The sequence below is a fragment of the Cydia amplana genome, chromosome 10, assembly GCF_948474715.1.
Source record: "Cydia amplana chromosome 10, ilCydAmpl1.1, whole genome shotgun sequence".
In the NCBI taxonomy this organism is placed as follows: Eukaryota; Metazoa; Arthropoda; class Insecta; order Lepidoptera; family Tortricidae; genus Cydia; species Cydia amplana.
Window position 1 is genome coordinate 11,836,658 of NC_086078.1, and position 26,277 is coordinate 11,862,934.

At 37.9% G+C, this 26,277-nt stretch overlaps 3 protein-coding genes across 5 annotated transcripts in view; 1 reads left to right on the forward strand and 2 right to left on the reverse strand.

Moving 5' to 3' along the window:
* LOC134651308 (hornerin-like) overlaps window positions 1–26,277 on the reverse strand; it is a 215,213-nt gene that overhangs the window by 127,663 nt on the left and 61,273 nt on the right. The gene's annotated exons all lie outside the window — the stretch shown is intronic.
* The window catches only part of LOC134651321 (monocarboxylate transporter 10-like), a 187,261-nt gene that overhangs the window by 118,970 nt on the left and 42,014 nt on the right, over window positions 1–26,277 (forward strand). Inside the window, exon 2 of one of the 3 annotated variants that reach the window (XM_063506382.1) lies at window positions 19,314–19,665. The exons of 1 other annotated variant lie outside the window; for it this stretch is intronic. In XM_063506382.1, coding sequence (XP_063362452.1) covers window positions 19,389–19,665 — 277 coding nt within the window. In that variant the 5' untranslated portion in view covers window positions 19,314–19,388. Of the gene's footprint in view, window positions 1–19,244; window positions 19,666–26,277 lie in introns of those variants that run through there. One more of the 3 variants, XM_063506381.1, reaches the window with a different exon arrangement.
* LOC134651567 (uncharacterized) lies at window positions 8,423–9,648 on the reverse strand. The gene has a single exon (XM_063506672.1). It carries the CDS (start codon window positions 9,624–9,626, stop codon window positions 8,460–8,462), a length of 1,167 nt encoding a protein of 388 aa, XP_063362742.1. The 5' UTR covers window positions 9,627–9,648; the 3' UTR covers window positions 8,423–8,459.

The window sequence follows — 26,277 nt, forward strand, 5'->3', positions numbered from 1 at the left end:
ATACTGACACTTCGCTGGTTTTCGTGGCCGTCCCCACATCTTTCCCTGCGAGGACGTTTGGTGCGTGCGTGGCGTTTAAGTTGATTTAGTTTTGACTCTCGGTGACAAGTTGACAATTGATTCCAGGTTATTAAAACTCATTTCTTACAAAGGAATTCGAGATGAAATCGGAAAAACTACAAAAATAAGAAGAAAATCCACTATGCTTTATATGACATCCGCTTAGTATGACGTGTTTATCACTTCCCTTCGATGTCATTATACGCGGATTCTACTGTACTTACAGACAAGTTAATGACTTCAAAATATTTGTCGGTACTAAACTACACATACGTGTACCTACATGTAACGGATAATAATGTAAATTGTATAAATTGTATCCCCGGTAAAAAAAATACACGAATAAGTCAGGATATTGTCCTTCTTTTCCTCAAACAATTTGCTGCTACTTTTCAGTTTTGTCACGCACAAGAACAACCAATTTAGCTGTAGAATTTTTCATTTTCACTTCCATAAATCACTCATATAAAGGCAATAGAGGCTATCCATCATGAAGATCGCTTGAACCTAATTGCGACGTAGTGATCTGTTAGCACACTTATGAATGATGAGTGTTATTTTTTGCAAAATATAAGTATGTAATTGCATTTTAAATAATATTATGAATCACTAAAATAATTAAAAAATGTTTTTGTAACATGTAGGCACGTCTTTGATGGACGGCAGCATTTAGTTTGATATTAGATAAACTTAGTGTAATAACTTATATTTTTAACTACAACTAAACTAACTGTATTTTACAACACTTGAGGCACTTGCCGTATAACGTGGCCATTTTAGCACCCATTGGCGGGCTTTTACTGTCGAGTGCTAACCTTCTAATTGCTATGACTATTACTTACAAAGATGTTATGTTATCGCAAAAGTCAGTAATCCTCAACTCTAAAATAAAATCATAAATAAGCATGTATGTGAGCATGTCCAGTTAAATTGTTTGGTTTTAAACGGCGGACGGGACTTGCGTTCGAACCCTCAATTGTAATAATGATTTTCACGGAATTTCTGAATGTACTTACTCGTATTGTATGTAATTGTGTTTACCTAGTTTCGGCTCCAGGTTGCAAAGTCAGATAAGAGCTAGCTACCCATCTTCGTAAAAATACTACGAATACCTACTTTCACAGATCTAGTAACCAACCAAGCACTAAGATGACTCAATGAAAATGACTCAATGAAATTAAAATAATGGCCGCTGAAGTCAGATCTAGTTCCATTTTTATTTCGTCTATGGGCTCTAAACCTGTCGTTTCCCTTCCACGCCCATTAGTTACCCCTAACCGTTTCAAATATAATGGTTCATTAATACATTTTAATGTCTCCGTTCAAATTTGTACCCCATTCAAACGTCAACTGTGTAAACTATTTAGTTAATTAACAGTGCCATTTGACCACACATTAATGTCACTTTTACAAGTAATATTAGTCTTTCTGCGGTTTCATGGTGAAATATATTTTCAGAACAAAATAACACAATGCAAAGTTTTCTTCTAAACTAAAGTCTGTAACTTATGTCTTGTGTATCGGCAAGATTATTTACGTAGGTAGTCCATGGTAGACAATAATATTATGTAGGCTGGCTATATGTTCTGTAACTACCGCTTAATATCTGTAATATTTATTGCCGTACTGAATCTTAGGCATTTATGTTGAAATGTTTTTGTAAACTTGAAAATATCGTTATCAATATTTGTTTATTTCCATATAAATTGTTGTCTTGATTGTTTGAATGCATGAACGCATCACAATTTTGGAAAAAAAAGGAATTTGTTACAAAGTAGCCGATTTAAGAGTTGTTATATATGTCGGAAGCAGATCGTAAAATCGGCCATATCGAGATATTCCTAGGCATACCATGAAACGCCGCCATTTCATGATCTGACTAGCGACTACCAGCCATATCGTTCAAACATCAACGTTTGACGATTTGCCTAGCGACGTTTAGGCATATCAAATAGTAGGGTGTGACATTCCTAGGCATATGAAATGTCGGCATTTCATGATCGGCCTAGCGCGACCATCAGCCATATCGTGCAAACTCAAGGGGTGATATTCCTAGGCAGATCATGAAACGCCGGCATTTCATGATCTGCCTAGCGACCACCAGCCATATCGTGCAAACCTCAATGGGTGATATTCCTAGCCAGATCATGAAACGCCGGCATTTCATGATCTGCCTAGCGACGACCAGCCATATCGTGCAAACCTCAAGGGGTGATATTCCTAAGCAGATCATGGAACGCCGGCATTTCATGATCTGCCTAGCGACGACCAGCCATATCGTGCAAACCTCAAGGGGTGATATGCCTAGGCAGATCATGAAACGCCGGCATTTCATGATCTGCCTAGCGACGACCAGCCATATCGTGCAAACCTCAAGGGGTGATATTCCTAGGCAGATCATGAAACGCCGGCATTTCATGATCTGCCTAGCGCGACCACCAGCCATATCGTGCAAACCTCAAGGGGTGATATTCCTAGGCAGATCATGAAACGCCGGCATTTCATGATCTGCCTAGCGCGACCATCAGCCATATCGTGCAAACTCAAGGGGTGATATTCCTAGGCAGATCATGAAACGCCGGCATTTCATGATCTGCCTAGCGACCACCAGCCATATCGTGCAAACCTCAATGGGTGATATTCCTAGGCAGATCATGAAACGCCAGCATTTCATGATCTGCCTAGCGACGACCAGCCATATCGTGCAAACCTCAAGGGATGATATTCCTAGGCAGATCATGAAACGCCGGCATTTCATGATCTGCCTAGCGACGACCAGCCATATCGTGCAAACCTCAAGGGGTGATATTCCTAGGCAGATCATGGAACGCCGGCATTTCATGATCTGCCTAGCGACGACCAGCCATATCGTGCAAACCTCAAGGGGTGATATGCCTAGGCAGATCATGAAACGCCGGCATTTCATGATCTGCCTAGCGACGACCAGCCATATCGTGCAAACCTCAATGGGTGATATTCCTAGGCAGATCATGAAACGCCAGCATTTCATGATCTGCCTAGCGACGACCAGCCATATCGTGCAAACCTCAAGGGATGATATTCCTAGGCAGATCATGAAACGCCGGCATTTCATGATCTGCCTAGCGCGACCACCAGCCATATCGCGCAAACCTCAATGGGTAATATTCCTAGGCAGATCATGAAACGCCGGCATTTCATGATCTGCCTAGCGACGACCAGCCATATCGTGCAAAACTCAGGGTGATATTCCTAGGCAGATCATGAAACGCCGGCATTTCATGATCTGCCTAGCGACGACCAGCCATATCGTGCAAACCTCAAGGGGTGATATTCCTAGGCAGATCATGAAACGCCGGCATTTCATGATCTGCCTAGCGCGACCATCAGCCATATCGTGCAAACCTCAATGGGTGATATTCCTAGGCAGATCATGAAAAGCCGGCATTTCATGATCTGCCTAGCGACCACCAGCCATATCGAGCAAACCTCAAGGCCCAAAAGGAACGTAAACTTGTATTAAAAGTTACGATCTGGCAACACTGGACTCGGACGCAGCACCACCAGTGGCAAAAAATGCAATTATTTTACGATGCGATCCGTATGAATGAAGCTAGGAATTCGACGAATACATTGCTCCCGTCGATCTGCCTAATCTTTTATAAGACAGATCGTGATATGCCTGAGTTAATTTTAGTCAGATCATGAAATGGCGGCGTTTCACGATATGCCTAGGAATATCTCATCAATTATTTGACGATGCGCCCGGTATGAAGCTAGGAATATCAACGAATACATTGGTCTGACCGATCTGCCGCCTCTTTTATAAGGCAGATCGTGATACGCCTGGGTTAATCCTAGTCAGATCATGAAATGGCGGCGTTTCATGATATGCCTAGGAATATCTCGATATGCCCGATTTTACGATCTGCCGCCGACATATACATTGCGGTTTATAAAAACTCTGTAAGTATGAGTGATACGAAAATTCAAACATATTGCTGTTGCATAAAGCATGCAATACCTTATTTGAATGGCACAGTACGTCACCTACCTACTTATATTCTTTGCGGTACTTTACTATTTACTTTGACTTTTGCTAGAGAATTAGCATATATATGTATGATGTTGTATATAAAGAATAATCTATAGTTAATTTAAAGAAATTTCCTTTAAACCTTCTTACAGAACTTTATGGACAAGCCTGACCTGACACCGCAATAAAGTTTCGCTATCTACTAATAACGAAGAACGCATCTTTGTATGAATAGGTACTGCCAATCTTCATAATATAATATTACCTTGTCTCTGGTAGCAGCCAAATTAAATGTCATCGTGTACTTTAAAAGGCTCTCAACGGAACACGTAATAAAAAGCCAAACACCGAAATTAGTGGTAATAAAAACGTTTTAAAATGTCCCGACTTCAGGCAGACTGAGGGGCTGACGGCGATTCCATAATAAACATTTTATTTGTTGCTAAAATTACACACGGACCAATTTAATTGAATTCCGAACTGTCAATTATCCGACCCCGATAATGACTGTTTTTTTTTTAATATACGCCCCCAATTAAATGGGTTACATCGAAATAAGACATCGGTAAATGTCGATTTTGGTAACAGTTAATAACTACTGCATTTCATCTGTACGGTAACTGACATTCGATGATCGGATTCGATGTTTTTCGATGCCTAGAACCAATTAATTGGGTAAATTTACATATGGATCAAGTCCCATAAAAAAATTGTCACACGTGATTTGAACGTTACATGCCCTATACTACTTTCTTATTGATATTTTTAAACCAGAGGCACACAAGTATTCCCAAAAATATTTAGAAATAATTACAATAAAACCTATAACTAGAAATATGGTTATATGTAAGTAATACGTTTTCGTACAGTGAAGTTTACACAGAATCAAGAGATGTGTTGTTTTATTTAAGTAAATAATAATTTATCAACATTGATATTTTATGATTTAGGATTTCCTGCGGCATTTGTTGTAAGTGATAAAACAACCGTATGAATTGGGAAGCTCTTCCATTCATTGGCATATGACTGAAATATATAGGCGAGTACCCACTTTAACTTATAATAAGGACCGGCCGGTTGCGTAATTGTGCGAATGATATGTGTGCAATAAAAGTGACGTTAATGGCCGGTCCCTGTAATTAATCCCCTCGCTAATATATCGCCTCAACTCTGAGAGAGCGTCATAATTGCCTGCGCGTAAAAATATGACAATAAAATGTTATTGTTGGCAGGTAGTTTCCTGTAACGCTAGATTTAGTGATGTGCCAGTTTCAGGAATATTGTCGGTATGGGCAGGCAAACTATACTATAACGTTGCGGTGAAAATTGCTCGGATGTGGTAATGTTATAGACGATTAGATATTATAGTTTATGTTTGATGAAACGTCACTTTTAGCACTGATATATCCAATCCACAGAACATATTGAAGAGGTTAGAATGGCTATCGCGCGCAGTTAGTATCGGAACCGGTGTCGCCGCTCGTTCCTCTCCACATTTACTAACACTCGCGCAACGGTAGTAAAAACTAGCTAGCGCCTTGTGTGCGTGGTGAATGGATACTCCTCCTTTAGACAGATTTGATGTCTGGCTTCTTAATCTAAAGGTTATTGTGGCGCAAAAAGGCATGTTTACTTCGTTTTTCGGTCAGCGCGGGCGAGTAGCATGCGAGCGTTTGCTCAAAACCGGCGGCGACACGTACCCTGCTCGCATCACCATTCTAACTAGTATCCAATCCATGTCGTATCTTTAGCAAAATCTTAAAGTTCGAATCAGGCCGTATATTTCCCTTAAAACTTAAACCATACCAGTCGTGGCTTCCAACCTCCGTGGCGACCTGACATATACCAACTGACGGACTGGCTGACTGACATACATATTTGGAACTACGGACATTTAAATTCAAAATTAGACATGACTACCACAGGACAAAATAACATCAGTTCACGACGGACAGTCACCGAGACAAGACCAGACTGTTCAATACCATTTGCCAGCAATATTTATTAACATCTCAGCAATATTATCAGAAAAGCGGCAGTCACATCTCTTCACAGCTCCTGGTTTATGGCAGTTGTAAAATTCGTGTCACATCATTGAAATTGATAAGAGAGACCGTGAGTTGTGTGGCTCACTCAGACTAGGAGCCCGATTCGGAATTTGAAATAGACATCTATTAGATATCTTTTAGACATCACCAAGATACGATAACGATATGTTTAAGATCTAACCTGTCAAATTTGACATTTGCGCGATTCTGGAGATACTCTTGAACGATTTCCACAAGATATGACTTAGAGGTCCAATTCACATCTAATAGATATCTAACTCTATCTAACGTAAAAGTGACATTGGTTGCCCTAATTGCGCTGCAAAAGAGAACTAGTTGAAATCTAAACGATAAAGTATCTAGAATGGATCTAGTACGTGTCGTCTCTTGTGAATACCTTGAAGTTCGAATACGGCAGTAGATCTTCTATAGGGAACTGAAATTAAACTTCAGGAAGTTAGGTCAAGTTTATAAAAGCTTTAGGTATATTTTTGGTATAAGTTGGGAGAGTCCTTTGTCGTTGAAATTAATTATTTCTTGGAATTTTCATCTGGATTTACATGATATTTGGACATGAAATTATTAGTTCAAAAACAACAAGTACAAGTTATTGAAGCTAGCTTAGTTATTCTATGTAAATCGAATTAATATTTCTGATTAAAAGTGCAGAAACCGTAGCTTGTAGCTTATAAAACAGGACCCAGGTGGCTAAACTGCCCCCACAGTAGCTAAGTACAACACAATTGCATACGGGACACCTGATCGGCGGTCGCAACTATGTAAATGGTCAATTGCGCTGTATTCCCGCCGTAACAACGAACAATTTGCATATAATGGGTTTTGTTGACTATTTTCTAGGTGAAGCTATGAAAATAATTTCTGTCTGATTACTCCGCATTATAAGGCCGTATTCATAAAATGTTTTTTCACACATACTTGCCAAAGTAAGTAGAATACGTGCCGTAATCCTAATCCGTGGGTACTTTGCAGTATTTATATTAATAACAGCTACTACGTATAGCAAAAACGGATTGGATGTTTTTGTTAGGTAACGTGTTTCGTTTTCTGATTAGGCGTGCTAATATCTTTTATGAAACCATAATACCATTTTAATCAGCCCTAGTAGCACGGTCGCATTTTTATCATTTGTCACCATGCCTGTCACGTTCTAACAAGTATGTAAGTGCGAAAGTGACGGGCATAGTTATAGTCGATAAAAATGGAACCATGCTGAGACCGCAGGTATCTTAAGCGTAATATTTATATCCTTAGAACTATGTTGCTTTTACCTAGAATACTATCACAAAGGATCATGGAAAATCTCGGAAGCGGAATTCTCGTGCCCAAGGCCGGGTCCCTCGGGAGCTCTCTGTAATTTCATCTACGTAGAAAAGCGAATGAAACCAAGCGCGCGAAGTCGGATACTATGAACTCCCAAGACACAAGACCGTGTATATTAATGATCCTTTTATATAACCTGCATCAGCTTTTGCTTTGCGACTACATTTATACAATAAAATAACAAAAAATATAAAATTACCTAGTTATCAATTAACACAACCATTACCTACATCAAAATTTTCAAATATCCATTCAAGTTTCAAAATCGAGGCGATATTTAACAGTTACATATTTAATTATTTAATATTTTACACAAAAGAAAATAATTAAGTAAAAACGAAGACGAAATTCTTTAAAGAATTCTTTGCCATTTTTACAAAACGAATGGTGTACAAGATTGAATACAGCGCGTTAGTTACTGAGCTATGAAAAACTATTTTATACTCACAAACAAGATTTTTGTCATCAGCTACCTAAGTCATAAAGTAAATTTACTTTTTGCAATAGAAACCTAATGATATTTCTGATTAAGGTGAAGTGGGTTCAGAGAAAGATAAAATAGGGGGTGGAAATATTATCTTCATCTAGGCATTTTTTGTCTAAAATTTGCCCATTTATTTGTTTGTTTAACATTGTAACCGGATGCTTACAAATCTTAGCCAGTAAATATTTCAATCAAAGTTCAAACACATCGTATATAAAATTTGCTCCTATTAACAACGCGCACCTTAAAATCAGATATGAATAGCTTTCAAGTAAAAAACCTCACGTTACAGATCGTGACGGATGTAGGTACCGGGCGTAATTTATATACGGTATAAATATCTTGCAGTAGCAGTAGTGACTTTTCTATGCCATCGAGACGCAAATATCCGCAGAAAGAAGAGAAACACAAAAAATACACAGACCATCCATTTATTTGCATCATGAATGACGGAAATCACTTTTAACTTTTTTTTATACCTTAAATCCTCATTAAATTTATTAAGCACTCTTTACAAAACTCCCCATCGAACGTAGTCTTTGACGATCCCATGTATGCGTTCCAGAGCGAGCTGGTTGAGTTTGACATGCATTTTGGATAGGTCTCCATCCATCTTGGGCGCTTCTTCTGGGGCCACTGTTATCATCCCCGCCATAGATAGACCCAGTAACAAACCTAAGGGTCTCATCTTAATTAGGTCTGCATCAAAGGTTTCCCTAGGATACATCTTCTCTACATCCACATTAAGCAGCTGCAACGCCAAGGTCAGTTGCGTGAAATAGTGGTCCATCAGCCGTTGGTAGTGCAGACGACGGAACTCCTCATCAGAGCCAGAGAAGACGAAATGCATCAGGTCGCCTACTGGGTTTCCACCCCTCAGGGTCTGGTAGTCTAGAAGGATTATCTCCAGCTTTCCGTTGTGACGCCTGTGCATCAAATTACTTGGTCTATAATCTCCATGAATCAAAAATGATTCGTCTTTCGACATCGTTGTCATCAGCATCGCTATATTCTCCGAAGCGAAAAACTTTTGCAGTCGTTCCTTATGATCACCGTTCAAGCCTTCACATCCATTCTCAAGCGCCGCTTTTAAAAAGATGTCCATCATTTCTTGGCTCTCGGAAAAATCAAATTTAAAATTGCCAACTAGTCTTGTGAACTCATGAGGATTTTCATCACGCAATGCTAGTCCAAGAGCATGAAATTTAGCCAACTGCGTAACAGCTGTTGATGCATAATCCCAATTGAAAGTCTTCATTCTATCAAAGCTCTTAAATCCTTTTGCTTCAAGATTTTCCAGAACTAGAAGCTCCTCATAAGGGACTAATAAGTGCCCGTAATATTTAGGTATTAATAACCTATTTTCTACAGGAACTTGGCACTTATTGTAAAGTCTTTCGAAGTTTACGGCCACTTCAGAGTAAAAAAGTGCTTCTGTTTCGTATACCCTGGCGAGGAAGTCATTGTTTTTTCTTGCGTCCTCATTCAAATTGGCGGCTTTGGCAAAAATATTTATATCCGGTTTTAGAGGTTCTGAAATCGTGGCCAAGTATAAATCTGTGGTGTAGTTGGCTCCTCCAGAGGAGATTGGTTTAATGTCGATTTTACTGAGTAGATAATTCTCTTTTTTTGCAATATTTTGAAGAAATATCTTCAATTGTTCCACTCCTTTTGCCATGGTATATTTATTTGACACGACTTTCCTGGGCAGCTAGCAATTGTAACTGATATTATGCTTGTTGATCAGTTATCATGAAGTACCTGTAATCGTTACGACATAATTAATACAATTAACGCTGTTGATAACGACTACACGTTTAAGATAAGTAGTGACTTGTCTGCCCTATTTTTTTTTATGAAGGTAATAAGGCATCCGTTTGTAGGGTTACGTACCCAAAGGGTAAAAAACGGGACCCTATTACTAAGACTTCGCTGTCCGTCCGTCCGTCCGTCCGTCCGGCTGTATCTCATGAACCGCGATAGCTAGACAGTTGAAATTTTCACAAATGATGTATCTCTGATGCCGCTATAATTACAAATACTAAAAATAAAATAAAATAAATATTTAAGGGGGGCTCCCATACAACAAACACGATTTTTTTTGCTCTATTTTTTATTGATGGTGCGGAACCCTCCGTGCGCGAGTCCGACTCGCACTTGGCCGGTTTTTGTTTAGTTAAAACTAACCTTAATCTTTAGGGTCAAATGAATTGCCTGTCGTCCTGTTGGTAACTTTGTACATAAATCTAAGTCATTTACAGACAAACTTTAGCCTTACATATTTTTATGATTTTATTGTTGTTAACGTCATCGTGACACTCATAGTTAAAATTTCAATGATTATCATTTATCAGTAATATATTCAGCACTAGGTTTATTTCATTGCGATAAAATCAAATGTGTCATTTAATGGTATGATGACTGGCACGAAATCGTACTGAAATGAATTCCTTGATAGTACATATCTATTCCAGATAATCTTCATCAAGATTAGAATTATTACCCACTCGTGCGTCGATCGGTAACCCCCCGTATAAGTAACCTCCACCCCCCCCCTAAAATCATCCAAACATCATGCTTCGAATGACCCCGTTTCCTCCTACGCCATGCTATCATGATGTCCGATGTCCAGACCCCCCCCCCCCCGCCCCCAATTTGAAATGACGTAATTTATGAATAGCAATATGGTACTCGTATCTCAGTCCAGACTTGGCCAGTTGATTTGGGGCCCTCTCTGTCTAACACTAGGTACTTATCCGTGATCTACAACTACTTACCAAAGCTCTTGATCTACTTACTTCTTTTCTTACTACACCTAATCCCTTATCATTATCCCTTCTTTGATTTTAAATCGGAGTTACGCTGTCTGGTGTCAATTAGCTGGTTGACTTGAAAATACCTTAAATCATTCGTTAAATAACTCTACGATTTGTATACCATAGAATTGCTAATTTGTAGATTACTGTAAATAGTAGATAGTACTAGTACTTAATAGTGAACCGAACCGTGAATCGATTGCCAAGAGTTAAAGCACTGGTAAACCATGGAACCTTAACTGTGGCATCAGACTCTCGATCAAGTTGCTATTATCTCATCAATCGGATGATAGCTTTCGACGTTCGAGGTCAGAGTGTAATGACACCGCTTATTATTGTGTGTTTATATGTAAACGTGCCATTATCTATGATCATAGGGAAGTTAAACGTTCAAACTGATATTAGATTAGCTGGTTGATTTGTTTTTACATACTGCATACTTTTCTTGTCAACAGTCACAACATCAGTTGTACAATCGTGACCAGATCATTTTTATCACTTAGTTCGCGGAATTATTTATGAACGCGACTGTACAGTCAGCAGCAGAAGTTGCTAAGCGGGCGAGGTGTTCAAAATCATCTTGACGTTTTACATTTTTTAATCACTTTCAATGGTCTCCTTATTCATAAATTTAGCCTGTCCTTCGTCAGCAATATGACGAACATTTTATAATACCGAATCCGCCATAAATTAAAGTCACCCTCGTATAAATGTGAGTCGTAAATATTAATGACTTTTAAATGCACGTTTAAGAGAAGTTGATGTGCCTACAATACATCAAAAAATTCAACTCGATCCGTAATAAAATTGTATACAGCATCGCCGCCGGAAAGGACCGGGAGACCGCTGCAGTGAAGTAAAATAAATAAATAAAATAAAAATCGTTTATTTCAGACGTAAGTCCATCGGAATTAGCATCATTATTACGAAGTAGTTACTTAAAATTAGAGTTAATATTTAGATGTACTTAACTTTCAAAACATTGATATACGACGGCACATTTAACGGCCTCCTAGACTCTGCCCACGAAGCAGTAGGTCTCGGGTTCAAATCCCGGTAACAGAATTTATTTGTGGCTTTCTAACAGAGAAGGGTCCTTATGCTTCATATGCAATAAGGACCTATTTATCAGAATTTCTATAGAAAACATCGACAAGTCTTATTTACCGATGTTTTGATTGAAATTGTATAATGAAGGATTTATTGAGATTTGGTAATGAAACATATAATATGTATAATTATTATACTACTTGCATTTATGTATAAAATCATAATTTAATGACACTTAACTTCAAGCGACAAATTTACTTACCAGGTAAACGATTTGTATTTACCTACAATACATACCTACATGCGCAGGTACGGTAGGTAGGAAAATACGAGTAAAAATAACTTAATATTTTTAATTACAAAAAACGTACAATTTATGGATCATATATTATGACGTGTAAATATTGTATAAAAACGTGATAAAAATTGTGTATAAGGTGACAAAATTCTAGGGGCTGCCTAAAGAAAATCTCGTTATATTATTAATTTTTTAACACAAATAGACAAGTGGATTCCTGTCGACGTCGCCCAGAGTACATTATAGCCTTAATATATTTTATCTCACGTAAACATAGACAAATAAATATCCCAGTTAAGAGATAATATTACCGCAGTGCTGCGTTAGAGTTACTAGTTTAATGGGGTGGAAACTGTGAAAAGATGGTTGATAGGCGCACATAGATCACTTACTCAATAAATAGATGGATCATATACAACGATTCGTATAGCATAATATACATCTTCCAAAATATACATATTGGCGCCATACCAATTAAGCATAATAAGAGCGTAAGGAACCGCTCATCACCACTTACTACAAACATTTAGTGAGGTTTTAATATGGTTGTAGTTATTACAGATTAGTACCTAGAAATTGGTACCTATATTACAACTGATTAGTGAGGTTGGGTTTACTAGATGGAGCGCCTACACGTGGTGACCGCGAGTTTGAAACTCTACACATAGATATTTTTATTGTTTATAGAAATAGCTAGTGATTAAAGAGTAATGATAGAATCATAATTAGGTGCTTTTAACGCTAAAAAGTGATCTCTTCCAGCTTATTTGACCTTACCCAGCTAGCTGTGTGTAGGCATTGAGTGTATATGTATAAGTATGTGTACTGTGTGCAGAATTCTAAACAAACTGATACGAAAGATTAATGCGTAGTATATGGGAGATTGTCTGTGTAGGCTGAAGCCGATCTAGAGCCCGCGATAGATAGTGGGTTGTTTGTTGTAACACAATTTATGGGCGGACATTATCGGTGCGAGCCAAAAAGTTGCGTTGCCCTGCAGAGGTTGTTGTTCCTACTTACGATCCGTAAAGGGGTTATTAAGGTATTGGGAGACGTCTGTTGTTATTATGTTTGTCTGTTACAAGTCACTTCAGATAATTGATTATCTTTGCTATTTTTTGACTACCCGGGGACGATTGTTATACGATGTAACGCCGATCTAACCGATCCAAATTTAGAAATAATCTTTTTCAATAGTGACTTTGAATAGGTATTCTAAACTTATGTTCAAGTAAAATATGCTACAATTGAATATTGATCTTCAGGCCCAATATGTTAATTGTTACCTGTAAATACAAAAGTGTATTTATACGATTTAGTGTGAAATTAAACAATATAAATGTACCTACGTAAACGTATACCCCAAAACTGACTTTTCAGAATCAACCAAGTTTCACTTATTCTTAGTTCGAAAATTATATTGAATGCTATACACAAATTAACAGTTTTATTAAAACGGAACATAAGCTGGCAAAACAATTCTATGATCCGCGTTTATCTGAAGTGTCCTCGATAATACCATTACATCGCCGATAACACCTTTCATTTCACATATCCAGAGGATTATAACAACTTATTAGACTTTCTGACAACGGTACGACCGTCTTCAAATAATAAACCTCCAAGCCCTTGACATCAACTGTATCTTTTGAATTCGCGTATCTTATTACCGATGTTAACTGCGAAGCAACCTTAATGAGGAAGGCGTAACGTTCAAATTTCAAAAACAAGATAAGTCAGCTGTCAGGAAGATATTTTATATCAAGGATCCTGTTATTTGGTCCTTACCCGTGTTACAATGACAGTCCATAATACTTTTCTTTTTAGGTCTCGGTGTCGGGTTATCAAATGTCTGTCTTTTTATAAAAGAATTGCGAGTGGATGATACTTATCCTTTTTCTAACACTTAGGGACCTTAGGGTACGGGTCACATGAAATTGAAACATCCGTCTAACATAAACATAACAAATTATATAGCTCTTTGTAACTATTCAGATAAACGTGTTTGGTTTAGGTTTCTAATAACAAGTTGTTGTCAGAAATATTTCTCTATTAATTTAAGCTTTCGTTACCAAATAAAAAAGTTTTATTCCAGTTGTTTCTCATCAAAATGATTCCAATTAGCACAATCCCCATTAGATAAAGATGGACAGAATTTAAAGTTATTTTTAACAATTCCCCAGTTTTGGGAAGGTGTACGACGCGTTGTATGTCTGTAACCTACCTGTTGTATGTATGTTAGTCTGAAAGGTAACACAGAAATACAGACAAAGAGAGCTTTAATGTAATAAAAGTAATTCACGTACGAGGAGATCATAAACTATGGGTAGAATATAACCCAATCGAGTGTAATCCTAAGGATTCGTCACGTTTTGGCATCATCACGTCACGTTGGAGGTAAACTTTTTATCGCTACTAGGTATTTCATTTGATAACACTGACTTTTCTTGAAACTTAGGTAGGCGGCACTAAAAGCTTAGCATGAAATAAATACAGCACATTAGGTATATTCACGTATAGGTATATGTATATATTACATTCACGAATCTAAAACGTCCTTATAGTAAACATAACCGTACACATTAGATTTCGTTCCGTGCTTTCCGTTTACAGGTAACCCCTTTATGCAAATAACAAAGTATATACTGTGGTAACGTACAACGGTACGACCGTCTTCAAATAATAAACCTCCAAGCCCTTGACATCAACTGTATCTTTTGAATTCGCGTATCTTATTACCGATGTTAACTGCGAAGCAACCTTAATGAGGAAGGCGTAACGTTCAAATTTCAAAAACAAGATAAGTCAGCTGTCAGGAAGATATTTTATATCAAGGATCCTGTTATTTGGTCCTTACCCGTGTTACAATGACAGTCCATAATACTTTTCTTTTTAGGTCTCGGTGTCGGGTTATCAAATGTCTGTCTTTTTATAAAAGAATTGCGAGTGGATGATACTTATCCTTTTTCTAACACTTAGGGACCTTAGGGTACGGGTCACATGAAATTGAAACATCCGTCTAACATAAACATAACAAATTATATAGCTCTTTGTAACTATTCAGATAAACGTGTTTGGTTTAGGTTTCTAATAACAAGTTGTTGTCAGAAATATTTCTCTATTAATTTAAGCTTTCGTTACCAAATAAAAAAGTTTTATTCCAGTTGTTTCTCATCAAAATGATTCCAATTAGCACAATCCCCATTAGATAAAGATGGACAGAATTTAAAGTTATTTTTAACAATTCCCCAGTTTTGGGAAGGTGTACGACGCGTTGTATGTCTGTAACCTACCTGTTGTATGTATGTTAGTCTGAAAGGTAACACAGAAATACAGACAAAGAGAGCTTTAATGTAATAAAAGTAATTCACGTACGAGGAGATCATAAACTATGGGTAGAATATAACCCAATCGAGTGTAATCCTAAGGATTCGTCACGTTTTGGCATCATCACGTCACGTTGGAGGTAAACTTTTTATCGCTACTAGGTATTTCATTTGATAACACTGACTTTTCTTGAAACTTAGGTAGGCGGCACTAAAAGCTTAGCATGAAATAAATACAGCACATTAGGTATATTCACGTATAGGTATATGTATATATTACATTCACGAATCTAAAACGTCCTTATAGTAAACATAACCGTACACATTAGATTTCGTTCCGTGCTTTCCGTTTACAGGTAACCCCTTTATGCAAATAACAAAGTATATACTGTGGTAACGTAAAGGTTAACACTCACATAATTATCCACTCCATACCAACTAGGGCTTCCAATACCGGGATCCCGGTATTTCGGGATCCCGGGATCCCGTCTTTTTAAACGCATTTTTCAATACCGGTATTTTTAAAGGCAATACCGGGATCCCGGTATTTTAATAAAATGAGGGAAATGCGCAGTATAAACCCTTTAAATCCATTATATTTGGCTGTATCAAACAGGTTACTAAACGTCAGACGCATCTAGAGTTAGACCAAGAAGTCTGCAACGATTTTGATAGCACGCGCAGTGCAAATGTTATATCAAAGGTCAAACTTCTATGAAATTATGACGTACAAATAACACTTGCACTGCGTACTGCGTATGCTACTAAAATCGTTGCAGACTTTACTTGGTCTAACTCTAACTGGTCTCTAGCCCGCATTATATTATTGAAACAAGATCGTTGCCTAATACGTCAGATAAATATTTGGTGGTTGGTGGTGGATGAATCCTGAAGTTATGTGAGTGATGAACAGTGATCGGCATGACCCGTGTCGCACGGTGTCAATGACCTCAATCATTATGTTAACATGGATATGCCCCGAGATTTCGGTCTTTTTAGGAAGTCAGTATTTCCGATTGTAGTACATAAAGGTATTCCACACAGGAAGATGAACGATTTTTACCATTAAATAAAACGACATCAAGTTCAAAATAGGTATATAATCACATAGTAATATATCATTTTTTTATTTAATAATTAATTATTATTTATAAGTTTATTTAACACTTTATCGTATATTTGCAAATATATATCATACAATAAAATTATTCTATTTAACAAAATCACAGAGTTATGTTATAATCTAATCATGTCCATATTATGATTTCTGCTCGCAATCCCGCGGTGCGTCACGGGTCGTGCCGATCACTGGTGATGAATATGATGATAGTGACATTAACATTAACATAATTAGTTCTTATAATTTTATCAAAAAATAAAAAGAAAGAGCCCTTGATAACTGTAATAATGGCAAACCAATTTTGACGGAAATTTGAAAAAAATTAGTCTCGTTGGTTAAGTTGGACTACAAATGTGACCGGTGAGGTGAAGTCAACAAATTGGATAAAATTATTGCCAACCTGGAGTGTGAAATAAAATTATTGCAGATGGCGGCATTGATTGTTTATTGTTTTAATAGCTTTTAGGACATATCTGGTATTCCAATGAGCCTTTCAAATTCCCCTTTTTAATAAAACTATATATTTTTAAGCGATTCATATACAATACCGGGATCCCGGGATTCCGGTATTGGTGAAGACAGTTTCGGTATTGATACCGGTATTGTGAGAAGTCCGGTATTTGGAAGCCCTAATACCAACTCAACATGAGCCGTTTATAAAGATCTTTTTGCACGTATAAAGACCAAATCGAGATCGTTTCGCCTTAACATAGGTCTCGTTATATGTAGGTGAACGATTAACGTCGCTGCTCGACACGTAGCTTAACGATACGGTATTAAAAAAGACTGTAGTGTACTTATATATGTCCTATGTACCCGGCTAGACAATTTTCCATAAGTAAATTGAGTTGCAACTTGTCACAATACGTCACTTTTGTCGCTCACCCAGGATACCGAGTAAGGCATTGACAATTCGCCATTACGTATAAATAAACGCCCTGCTACCACCCTTCTGCTGACAGCATTGAATTATTATATATTACATCGTAAAGACGGGCCTACGGGCACTACCAAGTGGGCCAGTTCGTTGATGCGCATGTTCGCTCGGCATTATATGAACGGGCCTATCTTTATTTTTAAAATATTTGGCTAACAGCAAAACTCTGCCTACTAAGCGGAACCAATACCTTTCACCAATTTACCTACTTGTACATGCTGCGATCAGTTGATATCTAGTTTATTTCAGTTAGGTGAATGTGTGCGATAACCTTAATGCGAAATATCTTATAAAGTATCAGGTTATTGGCCTTATAAAAGCTCAAACGCTTCACGTGCTCTTCAGATAACAAATATTTTAGGAGACTGTCGTATCGAACGTGTAGGTATTCATACAATATGCAGAGGCGCGTCGACGCTCAGTTATGCGCTTGTGATGTATTGCTGGCCGTGACAGTTGCATTTGGACAATAATCCGACTTATTTAAGAAGATTTAGTACAAATAGGATACTGACAGTGACAGTGGACTCTGGAGATTTATGAAGGTGCTGTCCAGACCTTGTAGGCATGCTCATTGTTACGCGAGCAAGAGTCTTGTACTAAGTTAAACCAATATAGCGTGATTAAATATACGAGTACCTACGTAACAAATATGCTATGCAGAGTTCCTGAAGCAATAGTTTTGTTTTGAATTTGAAACTGTCTATCATTCAAGTATGAAATAAACTTTTGAATAAATATGAATAACTAGGTATGTCTTGAACACAAGGCTTGATGCTTGATACTCGAGCGCTTTAAGTATATGGAAAAAGGCTCCCTAAAATAGCTCCAATCGCTTACCATATGCAGGCGAGTCTTCCGGTTTCGGATAAATAAGAACCTCCTGATTTATTAGTATTAAAATATCTCTGTAATTAAAATTAAGGAATCCCTCTAAATGAAATAAAAATGTTATTAGTAGGTATGACATTTGGAAATGGAACATGTTTGGAGCGGTATCCAAACTCTCTGTAATTGAAATAGCACGCCATCCGATAAGGTAGGGTGTAATTTTGAAAACACAGTTTTTCTGATTCCTTAATCCTTTAGCTTGCCTTTGTACAGCAAAGGCAATATACACGGTCAAGCGTTTCTCAAGGGCATGGACACGTCTAGTGCCGCGCCTGACGGGTATTCCAGTGGTTTTCTTGATTTGTCGCTACACTTAAATCCCCCACTTATCCGACGTGGACAAAATGGACTCGGCGACGATTTTATTCCGTTTCTTTATCGTAGATGTTGAAGAGGTTTTAAAATAGAAGTGAAAACTATACTTTGATACTATCGGTTTTAGTGCAGCACTTCATTTCAAGTAGTTTTGAAGTGGGGTAAAACGATAACGAAAACTATTACGATCATCCTGGTTGTTTTAGAAGCTTAACTTTCAACGATGATTAAAAATGAAGGATCTATTTTCATCTATCAACCTGACAATGTAGTGGTTAAGTACAACCATGTATGTTAGGTAACTTAATTTTTGATATTCTGTCTCCAATTTTGACGGATGTCTTTGTGCTTGCCAAGAATGACGAATTAATAAACCAACGCACCAACTGAAACTTTTAGACAAAAATGTATAATTAAAATCATTCTAGTTCAAATGTGGCATAACGGATTAAAATTGAATTGCTTCGACTACCTCTTTTATTTGAAATATCTTGTAAGTCGTTGCTGTTAAAAGTTTAGTTTTCCTTTCAACGACACGGGCCCTCGAACGGCAAGCTTCTAAAACACTTAAAACAAAACACAACCAACACTCGTATTTATGTCCCGGTGTAGTGAATAGTGATGTGCCGGACATGATATCCGGTCGTGCGGCGTACCGGTGATGCGGTCACAGGATGCGATGCATTGATGGAAGAGTCATGGTCGAGCGGCGGGGCGCCGCTGCTCCGCACGCGGTCGCTGCCGCTCGTGCTCGAGCCGAGCGGGCCGCCGCGGCAGGCCAAGCTCGACCCGCGGCAGCTGCTCACGCTCACGCGCCACTACTACCCCGAGGGCGGCTGGGGCTGGGGCGTGGCCGCCGCGGCGACGCTGGCGCAGATCCTGGCGCACGGGCTGCACCAGGCCGCCGCTGTGCTCGCCGTCGAGGCTGGACGCCGGTTTGGGCCGGAGGTGCGGATGCAAGCAGGTAAACACAGAAATCATCTTATTTACCAGAAGAGAAGAACAGCATATCTACAGGTACTGAAAGAGCACTGCTTGCTATCAGGGAGATATGTAGACTTAAGCAATGGTGCGGACGGACTAAAAAGTCTTCTCTGAGGTTTTTCATAGCTCGCACGACGTAAGTGCGAGCGTAAGTAAGATGCTACTTTATAGGACTGAGGTTGAGTTAACGCATAACGGACAAAATATATTTATTAGTAACTTTTGTAGAATTACTAGTTTATCACGAAAAATAAATGATTTATGATTTATAACAGGTATTGAAACGAACATAGAAAACCACTTTAGCAGGCTTCTAAATAAGGGTAGTACCTACATAAAGTGAAATTATGTTTCCCAATTTTTCACCGAATATGTTAAAAGCTGTTCTTGAGGGAAATATAATATTTTATAATAATGACGCCGGCCGTGGCATTGTCCTCTGAAAAATATCCCCTCAAAAAGGTTGTTACGAGGCAAAAATAATAGCACCTACAAGAGAGGTGACAATCTGACAATAAATCAAGCTTCGATGATGGCGACAACCAAGGGTAAGGACACCTACTTATACTGTTCCTGATTACATTATGTAAAAACTACGCAAGACACAAAATAACAAAACGGTGAAATATCTCACATTTGCAAATTACCCCACGAAAACTTTTCAAGAAAAGGAAAATTCATACGTGCTCATACACTAAAAGAGCGCGCACAGTGTTTCAAGACTAAAAGTCGCATACGTGTCGCGTATTTATATTATTACGTACTCGTACTATTTCCATCTGTAGTTTGCATCCACTCCACTTTGCAAGTAATTTGTCCCAGTCATTACCCGATATAGGTACAACAACAAGTCGTGAGAAATGTCCTCAATTTTTCTTCACGTAAAACGATCCCGCGTATTGTCAAAGTTTGAAAGGCACGTGATTCACTCCCTTAAGTGTATTTACATGCGTAGGGAGACACAGGACAACCTGGATAAATAGAATCTTAAGATCTCTTAAGATTCTCTATTTATTTTGTTTCCATTAAAAAGGTATTCCATTAAATCAGACTCGGTAGATGCCAGTAGATTGATGTAACAATGTATTTTTGGCCAGAGTAGATACAGTATGTGTACCTTATGTTCACAATAAGGTAGTGGTAATACAACACACTGGAAAAAATATTTAAATTGAACCCCAAAGTCAATTTAGTTTCGGGAAACCGCCCAGCCGGTTCTAATTATTAAGATTTTTCTTTCCAATAATCCTGGTTCCATTTACCCAGGTTTCACTGCATAACGTGGGCAATCGTGAAAGCGTCTGCTGCGGCGTGCGCCGAACCGTGGGGGCAAAGTGAAAAGGGAGAATAAATATATTACTGTGGCCATTGTGTCTAATCGCTCAAGCAGAATGAAATGAGCACAGACAGAAAGTTCTCCCATTTTAAAGACTTTATGTCTTGCTGTAGGACTTTAGCATTGCTTTTTAGGGGTTGGTATTCGTTAAGAGAGCATAATGCGATTCCGGTACTGGGTTCGTCTTGCCGTGTGTCTACGCATTTCATTAAATATTGTGATTTGTGTTTTTAAGTAACTACACTTCTTCTCTGTGGAATGATGACTGATAAAAACTACGCTATATTCTACCCCGAGCCTCCTCAACCTCTATACCAAAATTTCATCTAAGTCGGTTCGGCTGTTTAAGCGTGAAGAGGTAACAGACAGACAGTTACTTTTGTGTGACATCTAAGTACCTAGGTATATCAATTTAAAATTCACATTTTGACGTTGATTCACAGGGAATACCTTTCAATTTAGCTATGTACCTAATGGAATATTTTATTATTTGTGGTTTATGTTGTTGATAATTGAATTGTATATTGATTAATATTTTTTCCTAAACTAAATACTTTTAGGCGCTTTTGGTGCCCATTCATAAAATGCACATTTTTATGTACAGTACGAGCTTAAATACTATCAAACCCAATTTATTTGATATAAACAACTATTCTAAAGTAGTAAAGAGTGTCATATGATATTGTAATTAGCACTATTTGAATTAAAACTAAAAGGCATTTTGATTAAGTGTTACTTAATAACATTAATCGGATTTCGTGCCTTAAATTAAACAAGATTGATAACGTTTATTTAAAAACTCATTAACAAGTATGCCGACACGTTAAGACGAAGAAATTAAACGCCTTAACCACGCATACGCAGCGGAAAATAACTTCCAGGCAAAATTAATAAGGCCACATTCAGACACTCAAACTCGATACTAAATATAATACTAATAGGTAACAGGAATATTCTTATATCTCTCTCCAAACAGGCCCGAACCTTTTTATCGCGCCATCGCATAGTATAGCGTTCACACTATGGATTTAAAACCATTGGATATGTGCGAAGTGGAGACAAGTCTTAATACAGTCAGCAGCAGAAGTTGCTAAGCGGGCGGAGTGTTCAAAATTACCTTGACACGCTCTTATTCTCTTAACAATAAAGTCGCTTCATGATTATTTTGAACACCTGGCCCGCTTAGCAACTTCTGCTCCTATAGGTACTATGCGAGTTATGCGACAACTGTCAACTGTCGGATAACTAATGGGCCCTAGGTATATCCGCCAAGACGGAGCCACACTCTTGCACAGAAAATTTTAGAATGAGACAATTAGCCTAAACTGACATTGATCACTGTCACTTATATCGCGTAGCTATAGCTGCGTACCAGAATTAGATTTCTTTGCAAAATATATATCGATCACTGCGCCTTTGGCGCTCTGTTAGAATAGGTACAGGAGCTTCTTTTAAAACACTCTACATTCTCGCGTTTTGTACACATAATTAATGCCATTAACGGGTCTAACACGATTAAATTTCATTATTTTACCTTTTTCCGACGTTTCAGCTAGGTTGAACTAGAAAAATAAAAAAAAGGTAAAAGGCTAAAAGGTAAAATAATGAAATTTAATCGCGTTAGACCCGTTAATGACATTAATTAGGAGCTTTTTTTATATACATTATATTAGAAAGACACTTCCACTTCTATTAAAATTCACAAGCTTTCATGAAACACGGAGGTCAAATCTATAAATAAGTATAGGTAGGTAGGTACAAACAAAATGCACTGATGTTAAAATAAGTTCAAAATGTTCAAATAGGTACCGCTCGCATGCAACCAATACATTTTTCATGTCATTTTAACACATGAAATTCACACAAGAAAAACGCCCAAACTCGATGCGAAGATAATTAAACTTCTTATAAGAGAGTAATTAAAATCCTCATCCGAGTCATCAACGAAAAATAAATCTTGTCTCATCTTGGCTTACCCATACTTGTAACTCCGCGAAAAAACAGGCTAGTAGGTACGTATGGTGAATAAGAAAATACTTTTGAATATGAAAGATACTTCTAATTACTTATATTCCAAATGTAGGTATTACGTATCGTATTTATTAAATCCCTAAACTAGAACCTGACTTTTGTAACTCAATATTACTCCTACCAATATTACTCAACCATACAATTGTAAACTGTAGCTTTTGAAAAAAAAATATATTTAAAAGTGCATGTAATTAAGGTTTTTCAGATTAACACAGCTACCAAACAATAATTTTCCTTTAATTCATTAAAATAAATGAATTAAATATATTATTTTAAGTACCTAGGTATTGTGGAAAGTTATATCCTTGAAGAGAAGTAGAGGTCTCAGATTCCCCAATACTTAGTTTTGAAGTTGAGAAATTTTGGATTCATAAACTTAGTACAAGTTTTACTAGACCGAGTATTTTGTGAAGCTCGCGCCAGGCCATTGTCTGGGCCATGATATTAAAATGATTGAATCAATGAAGTGGAAATATAAAGTACACATTTGTGTATAAAATACTGCTGCTGAGCTTGGGCACTATATCTGAGATACTTAATGTCTAGATAGGTATGAAAGGAGCGAAAGAAACTGAAAAACATGCTTATAAATTACTCAGAGTGATGCTGTTTACTAGTCGTGACAATTTAAGAAGCTTTTCACCAAAACTTACGTAAACGAAATAAAATAAGTAAACAAATGTCGTATAGAGTGGTATGCTTTATGTCATTTCATACAAGCCAGTATGCATTAAATATTTACGTAAGTATACTTAGATTCCTTCTACCACTTACTCAAATCATTCCACTCGGCATTGGCGTAAGCACGATATTGGCTCGTAAAAGTGACAGGTGTGACATAGCATTACGTAACTTTAATGTTTTGTAAATAAAGTGGACACATGGAAACCACGCACGACCTGTCAGTCTGCCAGTCAAATTGTCTGTCCATATTTACCGTTCTTCATACGTATTAAGTACAATAGTAATAATAAAAGTAACGCCATAAATCCATTTTATAAGTCCAACATTAATTAAACCGCATATTTATCGCCACAATCGGCAGAGAAAATTTTTGAACAGCTCGCACTAAGACCCGTTTTTTTTAATTAAACCTGCAGATTCATTATGCATTCGTTTAATTGGAAAACCAGCTTCCTTTTTACACCATGTGGGTCTACGGGTGAGGTCATTAGTGTCAGTGATAAGCCTTACAGGCGGGACAGTGGACAGCAGTGTGGACAGCTTTGGCTCCGCCGGGGCGAATCTCACACACAAAGGGAATTTAATTAAAATAAGCCGTTGAAAAAACGTTCATGCTGTATTTAATACCTTTTATGACATCGGAAGTCTCCTTTAATCTATTAAATATCATAAGTTGTGGATATTTGTCAGTCTTATTCGATAACTGTTAAACGCATGCATTTAAAATTTGATAAAAAGATAATTTATTATAACTTCGCCATTACAGTGTTGCGAGCACGCACGATGCTTGTTTTATATGTATAAAATAGTCTTAATTTAATTTAATATAGTCGTTATGTTGTATCTTCCTTCTGTGTAACTTTTATTTTACTATTTGTTCGCTGTACGTTATTTGATGTCTTTTTCTTCTTGTCTGTTACCCTCCGTGATTCTTCTCACTTGATGGTCTCATCGGAAGACCAGCGCTGGAAGCCACCAGCAACATGCTGAGATGAAGCCATTTCGTGGCACTTTAATCTTATTTTGTGTTTTCTTTCATATTATGTATTGTCTGTGCTTATGCTTACGAATAAATTATATTCTATTCTATTCTATAAATATGCTTTCATGAAATCGGTTATGGAAGTTTTAAACGAGAACCGTTAATAACTTCTACGTAAACGGTGTCGTAGGTAATGATAAAGACCGAATAAATGGTGTATATAGATAGCCAGCATTCTAGAGGTCCTTAAAACAAAATATCCATTACATTATCCCACAGTAAACCCTTGACTAGCCATCTCATCCTATTGTCGCGCCGTTAAAACTGTCAATAAATAGGGTTGACGCGTCCTATGGTCGTCAGGAATCGATTATCCTGTGGGACAGTGCTAGCTCCATATCTGGCCGAGTATTCACTTATGTATACTCTTTATTGTATGACTCACAACAGTGTAAATTTAATAACAAGAGTAGGGTAAACTACTCGTACTTACTAGCCGCCCCATTCCCAGCACCCACCATAATATAGACTGGTGCCCCTAATATCTGGCCGTTCTAGGCCCAAGCCTACTGGGCCTTAGGGCAAATCCGCCACTGCTAATGAGTTTATAACATTAAGCCCTTGCCACACGGTCGCCGACAAGCCTTCAGACCGCGTGGCCATGGTCCGTCCCGGACCGTGTAGACAGTTGTTTCCAACAAAATTTGACCAAAACTGGCCAAGGACAGACCAAGGTCAGACGGTTAGAAGGCTTGTCGGCGACCGTGTAGCAAGGGCTTTAAGCTTAAATATTGCTCTGGAGTTATCAGAGTTCAACAAAAAACGTTGTATAGGGTAAATTAGCTCACATTTATAGACGGGTCTATATCGCGAAATTTATTTTATTAGTTTTATTACCTATATTCGCCGAAGTGACGTTTCGGCACAGGTTTCACTGGTCGGTCGTGGTGAGTTAATATGGGTTCAAAACGCGAAAGGTTTAAATATTATAGGGTAAAGATTATTATTAAACGAATTAGAATTTAGAATGAATGTCGTCTCGTGCTTGTTTGCGTAATTACGGGGTTAGGAATTGGTTAGGAAGGTCAGGAATGAGTGAACTTTGAATGGAATGCCTATTTTATAGTCATTAATGTGTCACACCTTTACAGTAATTATGTTCATAATCATAAGTGGTTAAATATACTAAACTATTTGTTGGCCTACACAGTTATTTAGCCATGAGATGTTTTCTTCATACTTAATTTGAAAATTAGTATCAATTCGTAAAATTGTATACTACTTGCGGGATCCCGCAAATACCGGGATCCCGCGGGACTGAGACTGACAATCCCGCTAAATACCGGGATTGAATTCCTCATGCGGGATTGCATTCCTTCACATTGGATGCCGATCCGGACGCCGCTCTTGTGCGAGCAGGACATCGCTACGTACGCGCATGGCGCCGTCTAGCTCACACACGGAGCGGATCAGTGTGATAACCGCGTAATTTATCCGAAATGATTCCACGCTCCAAATATGGCGGGCGAAGATTGATGTTTAAAATAAGGTCCGACGCA

Excerpts from the sequence above, each read along its gene's own strand:
- LOC134651567 (XM_063506672.1), bottom strand. The coding sequence starts at position 9,626 with ATGGCAAAAGGAGTGGAACAATTGAAGATATTTCTTCAAAATATTGCA.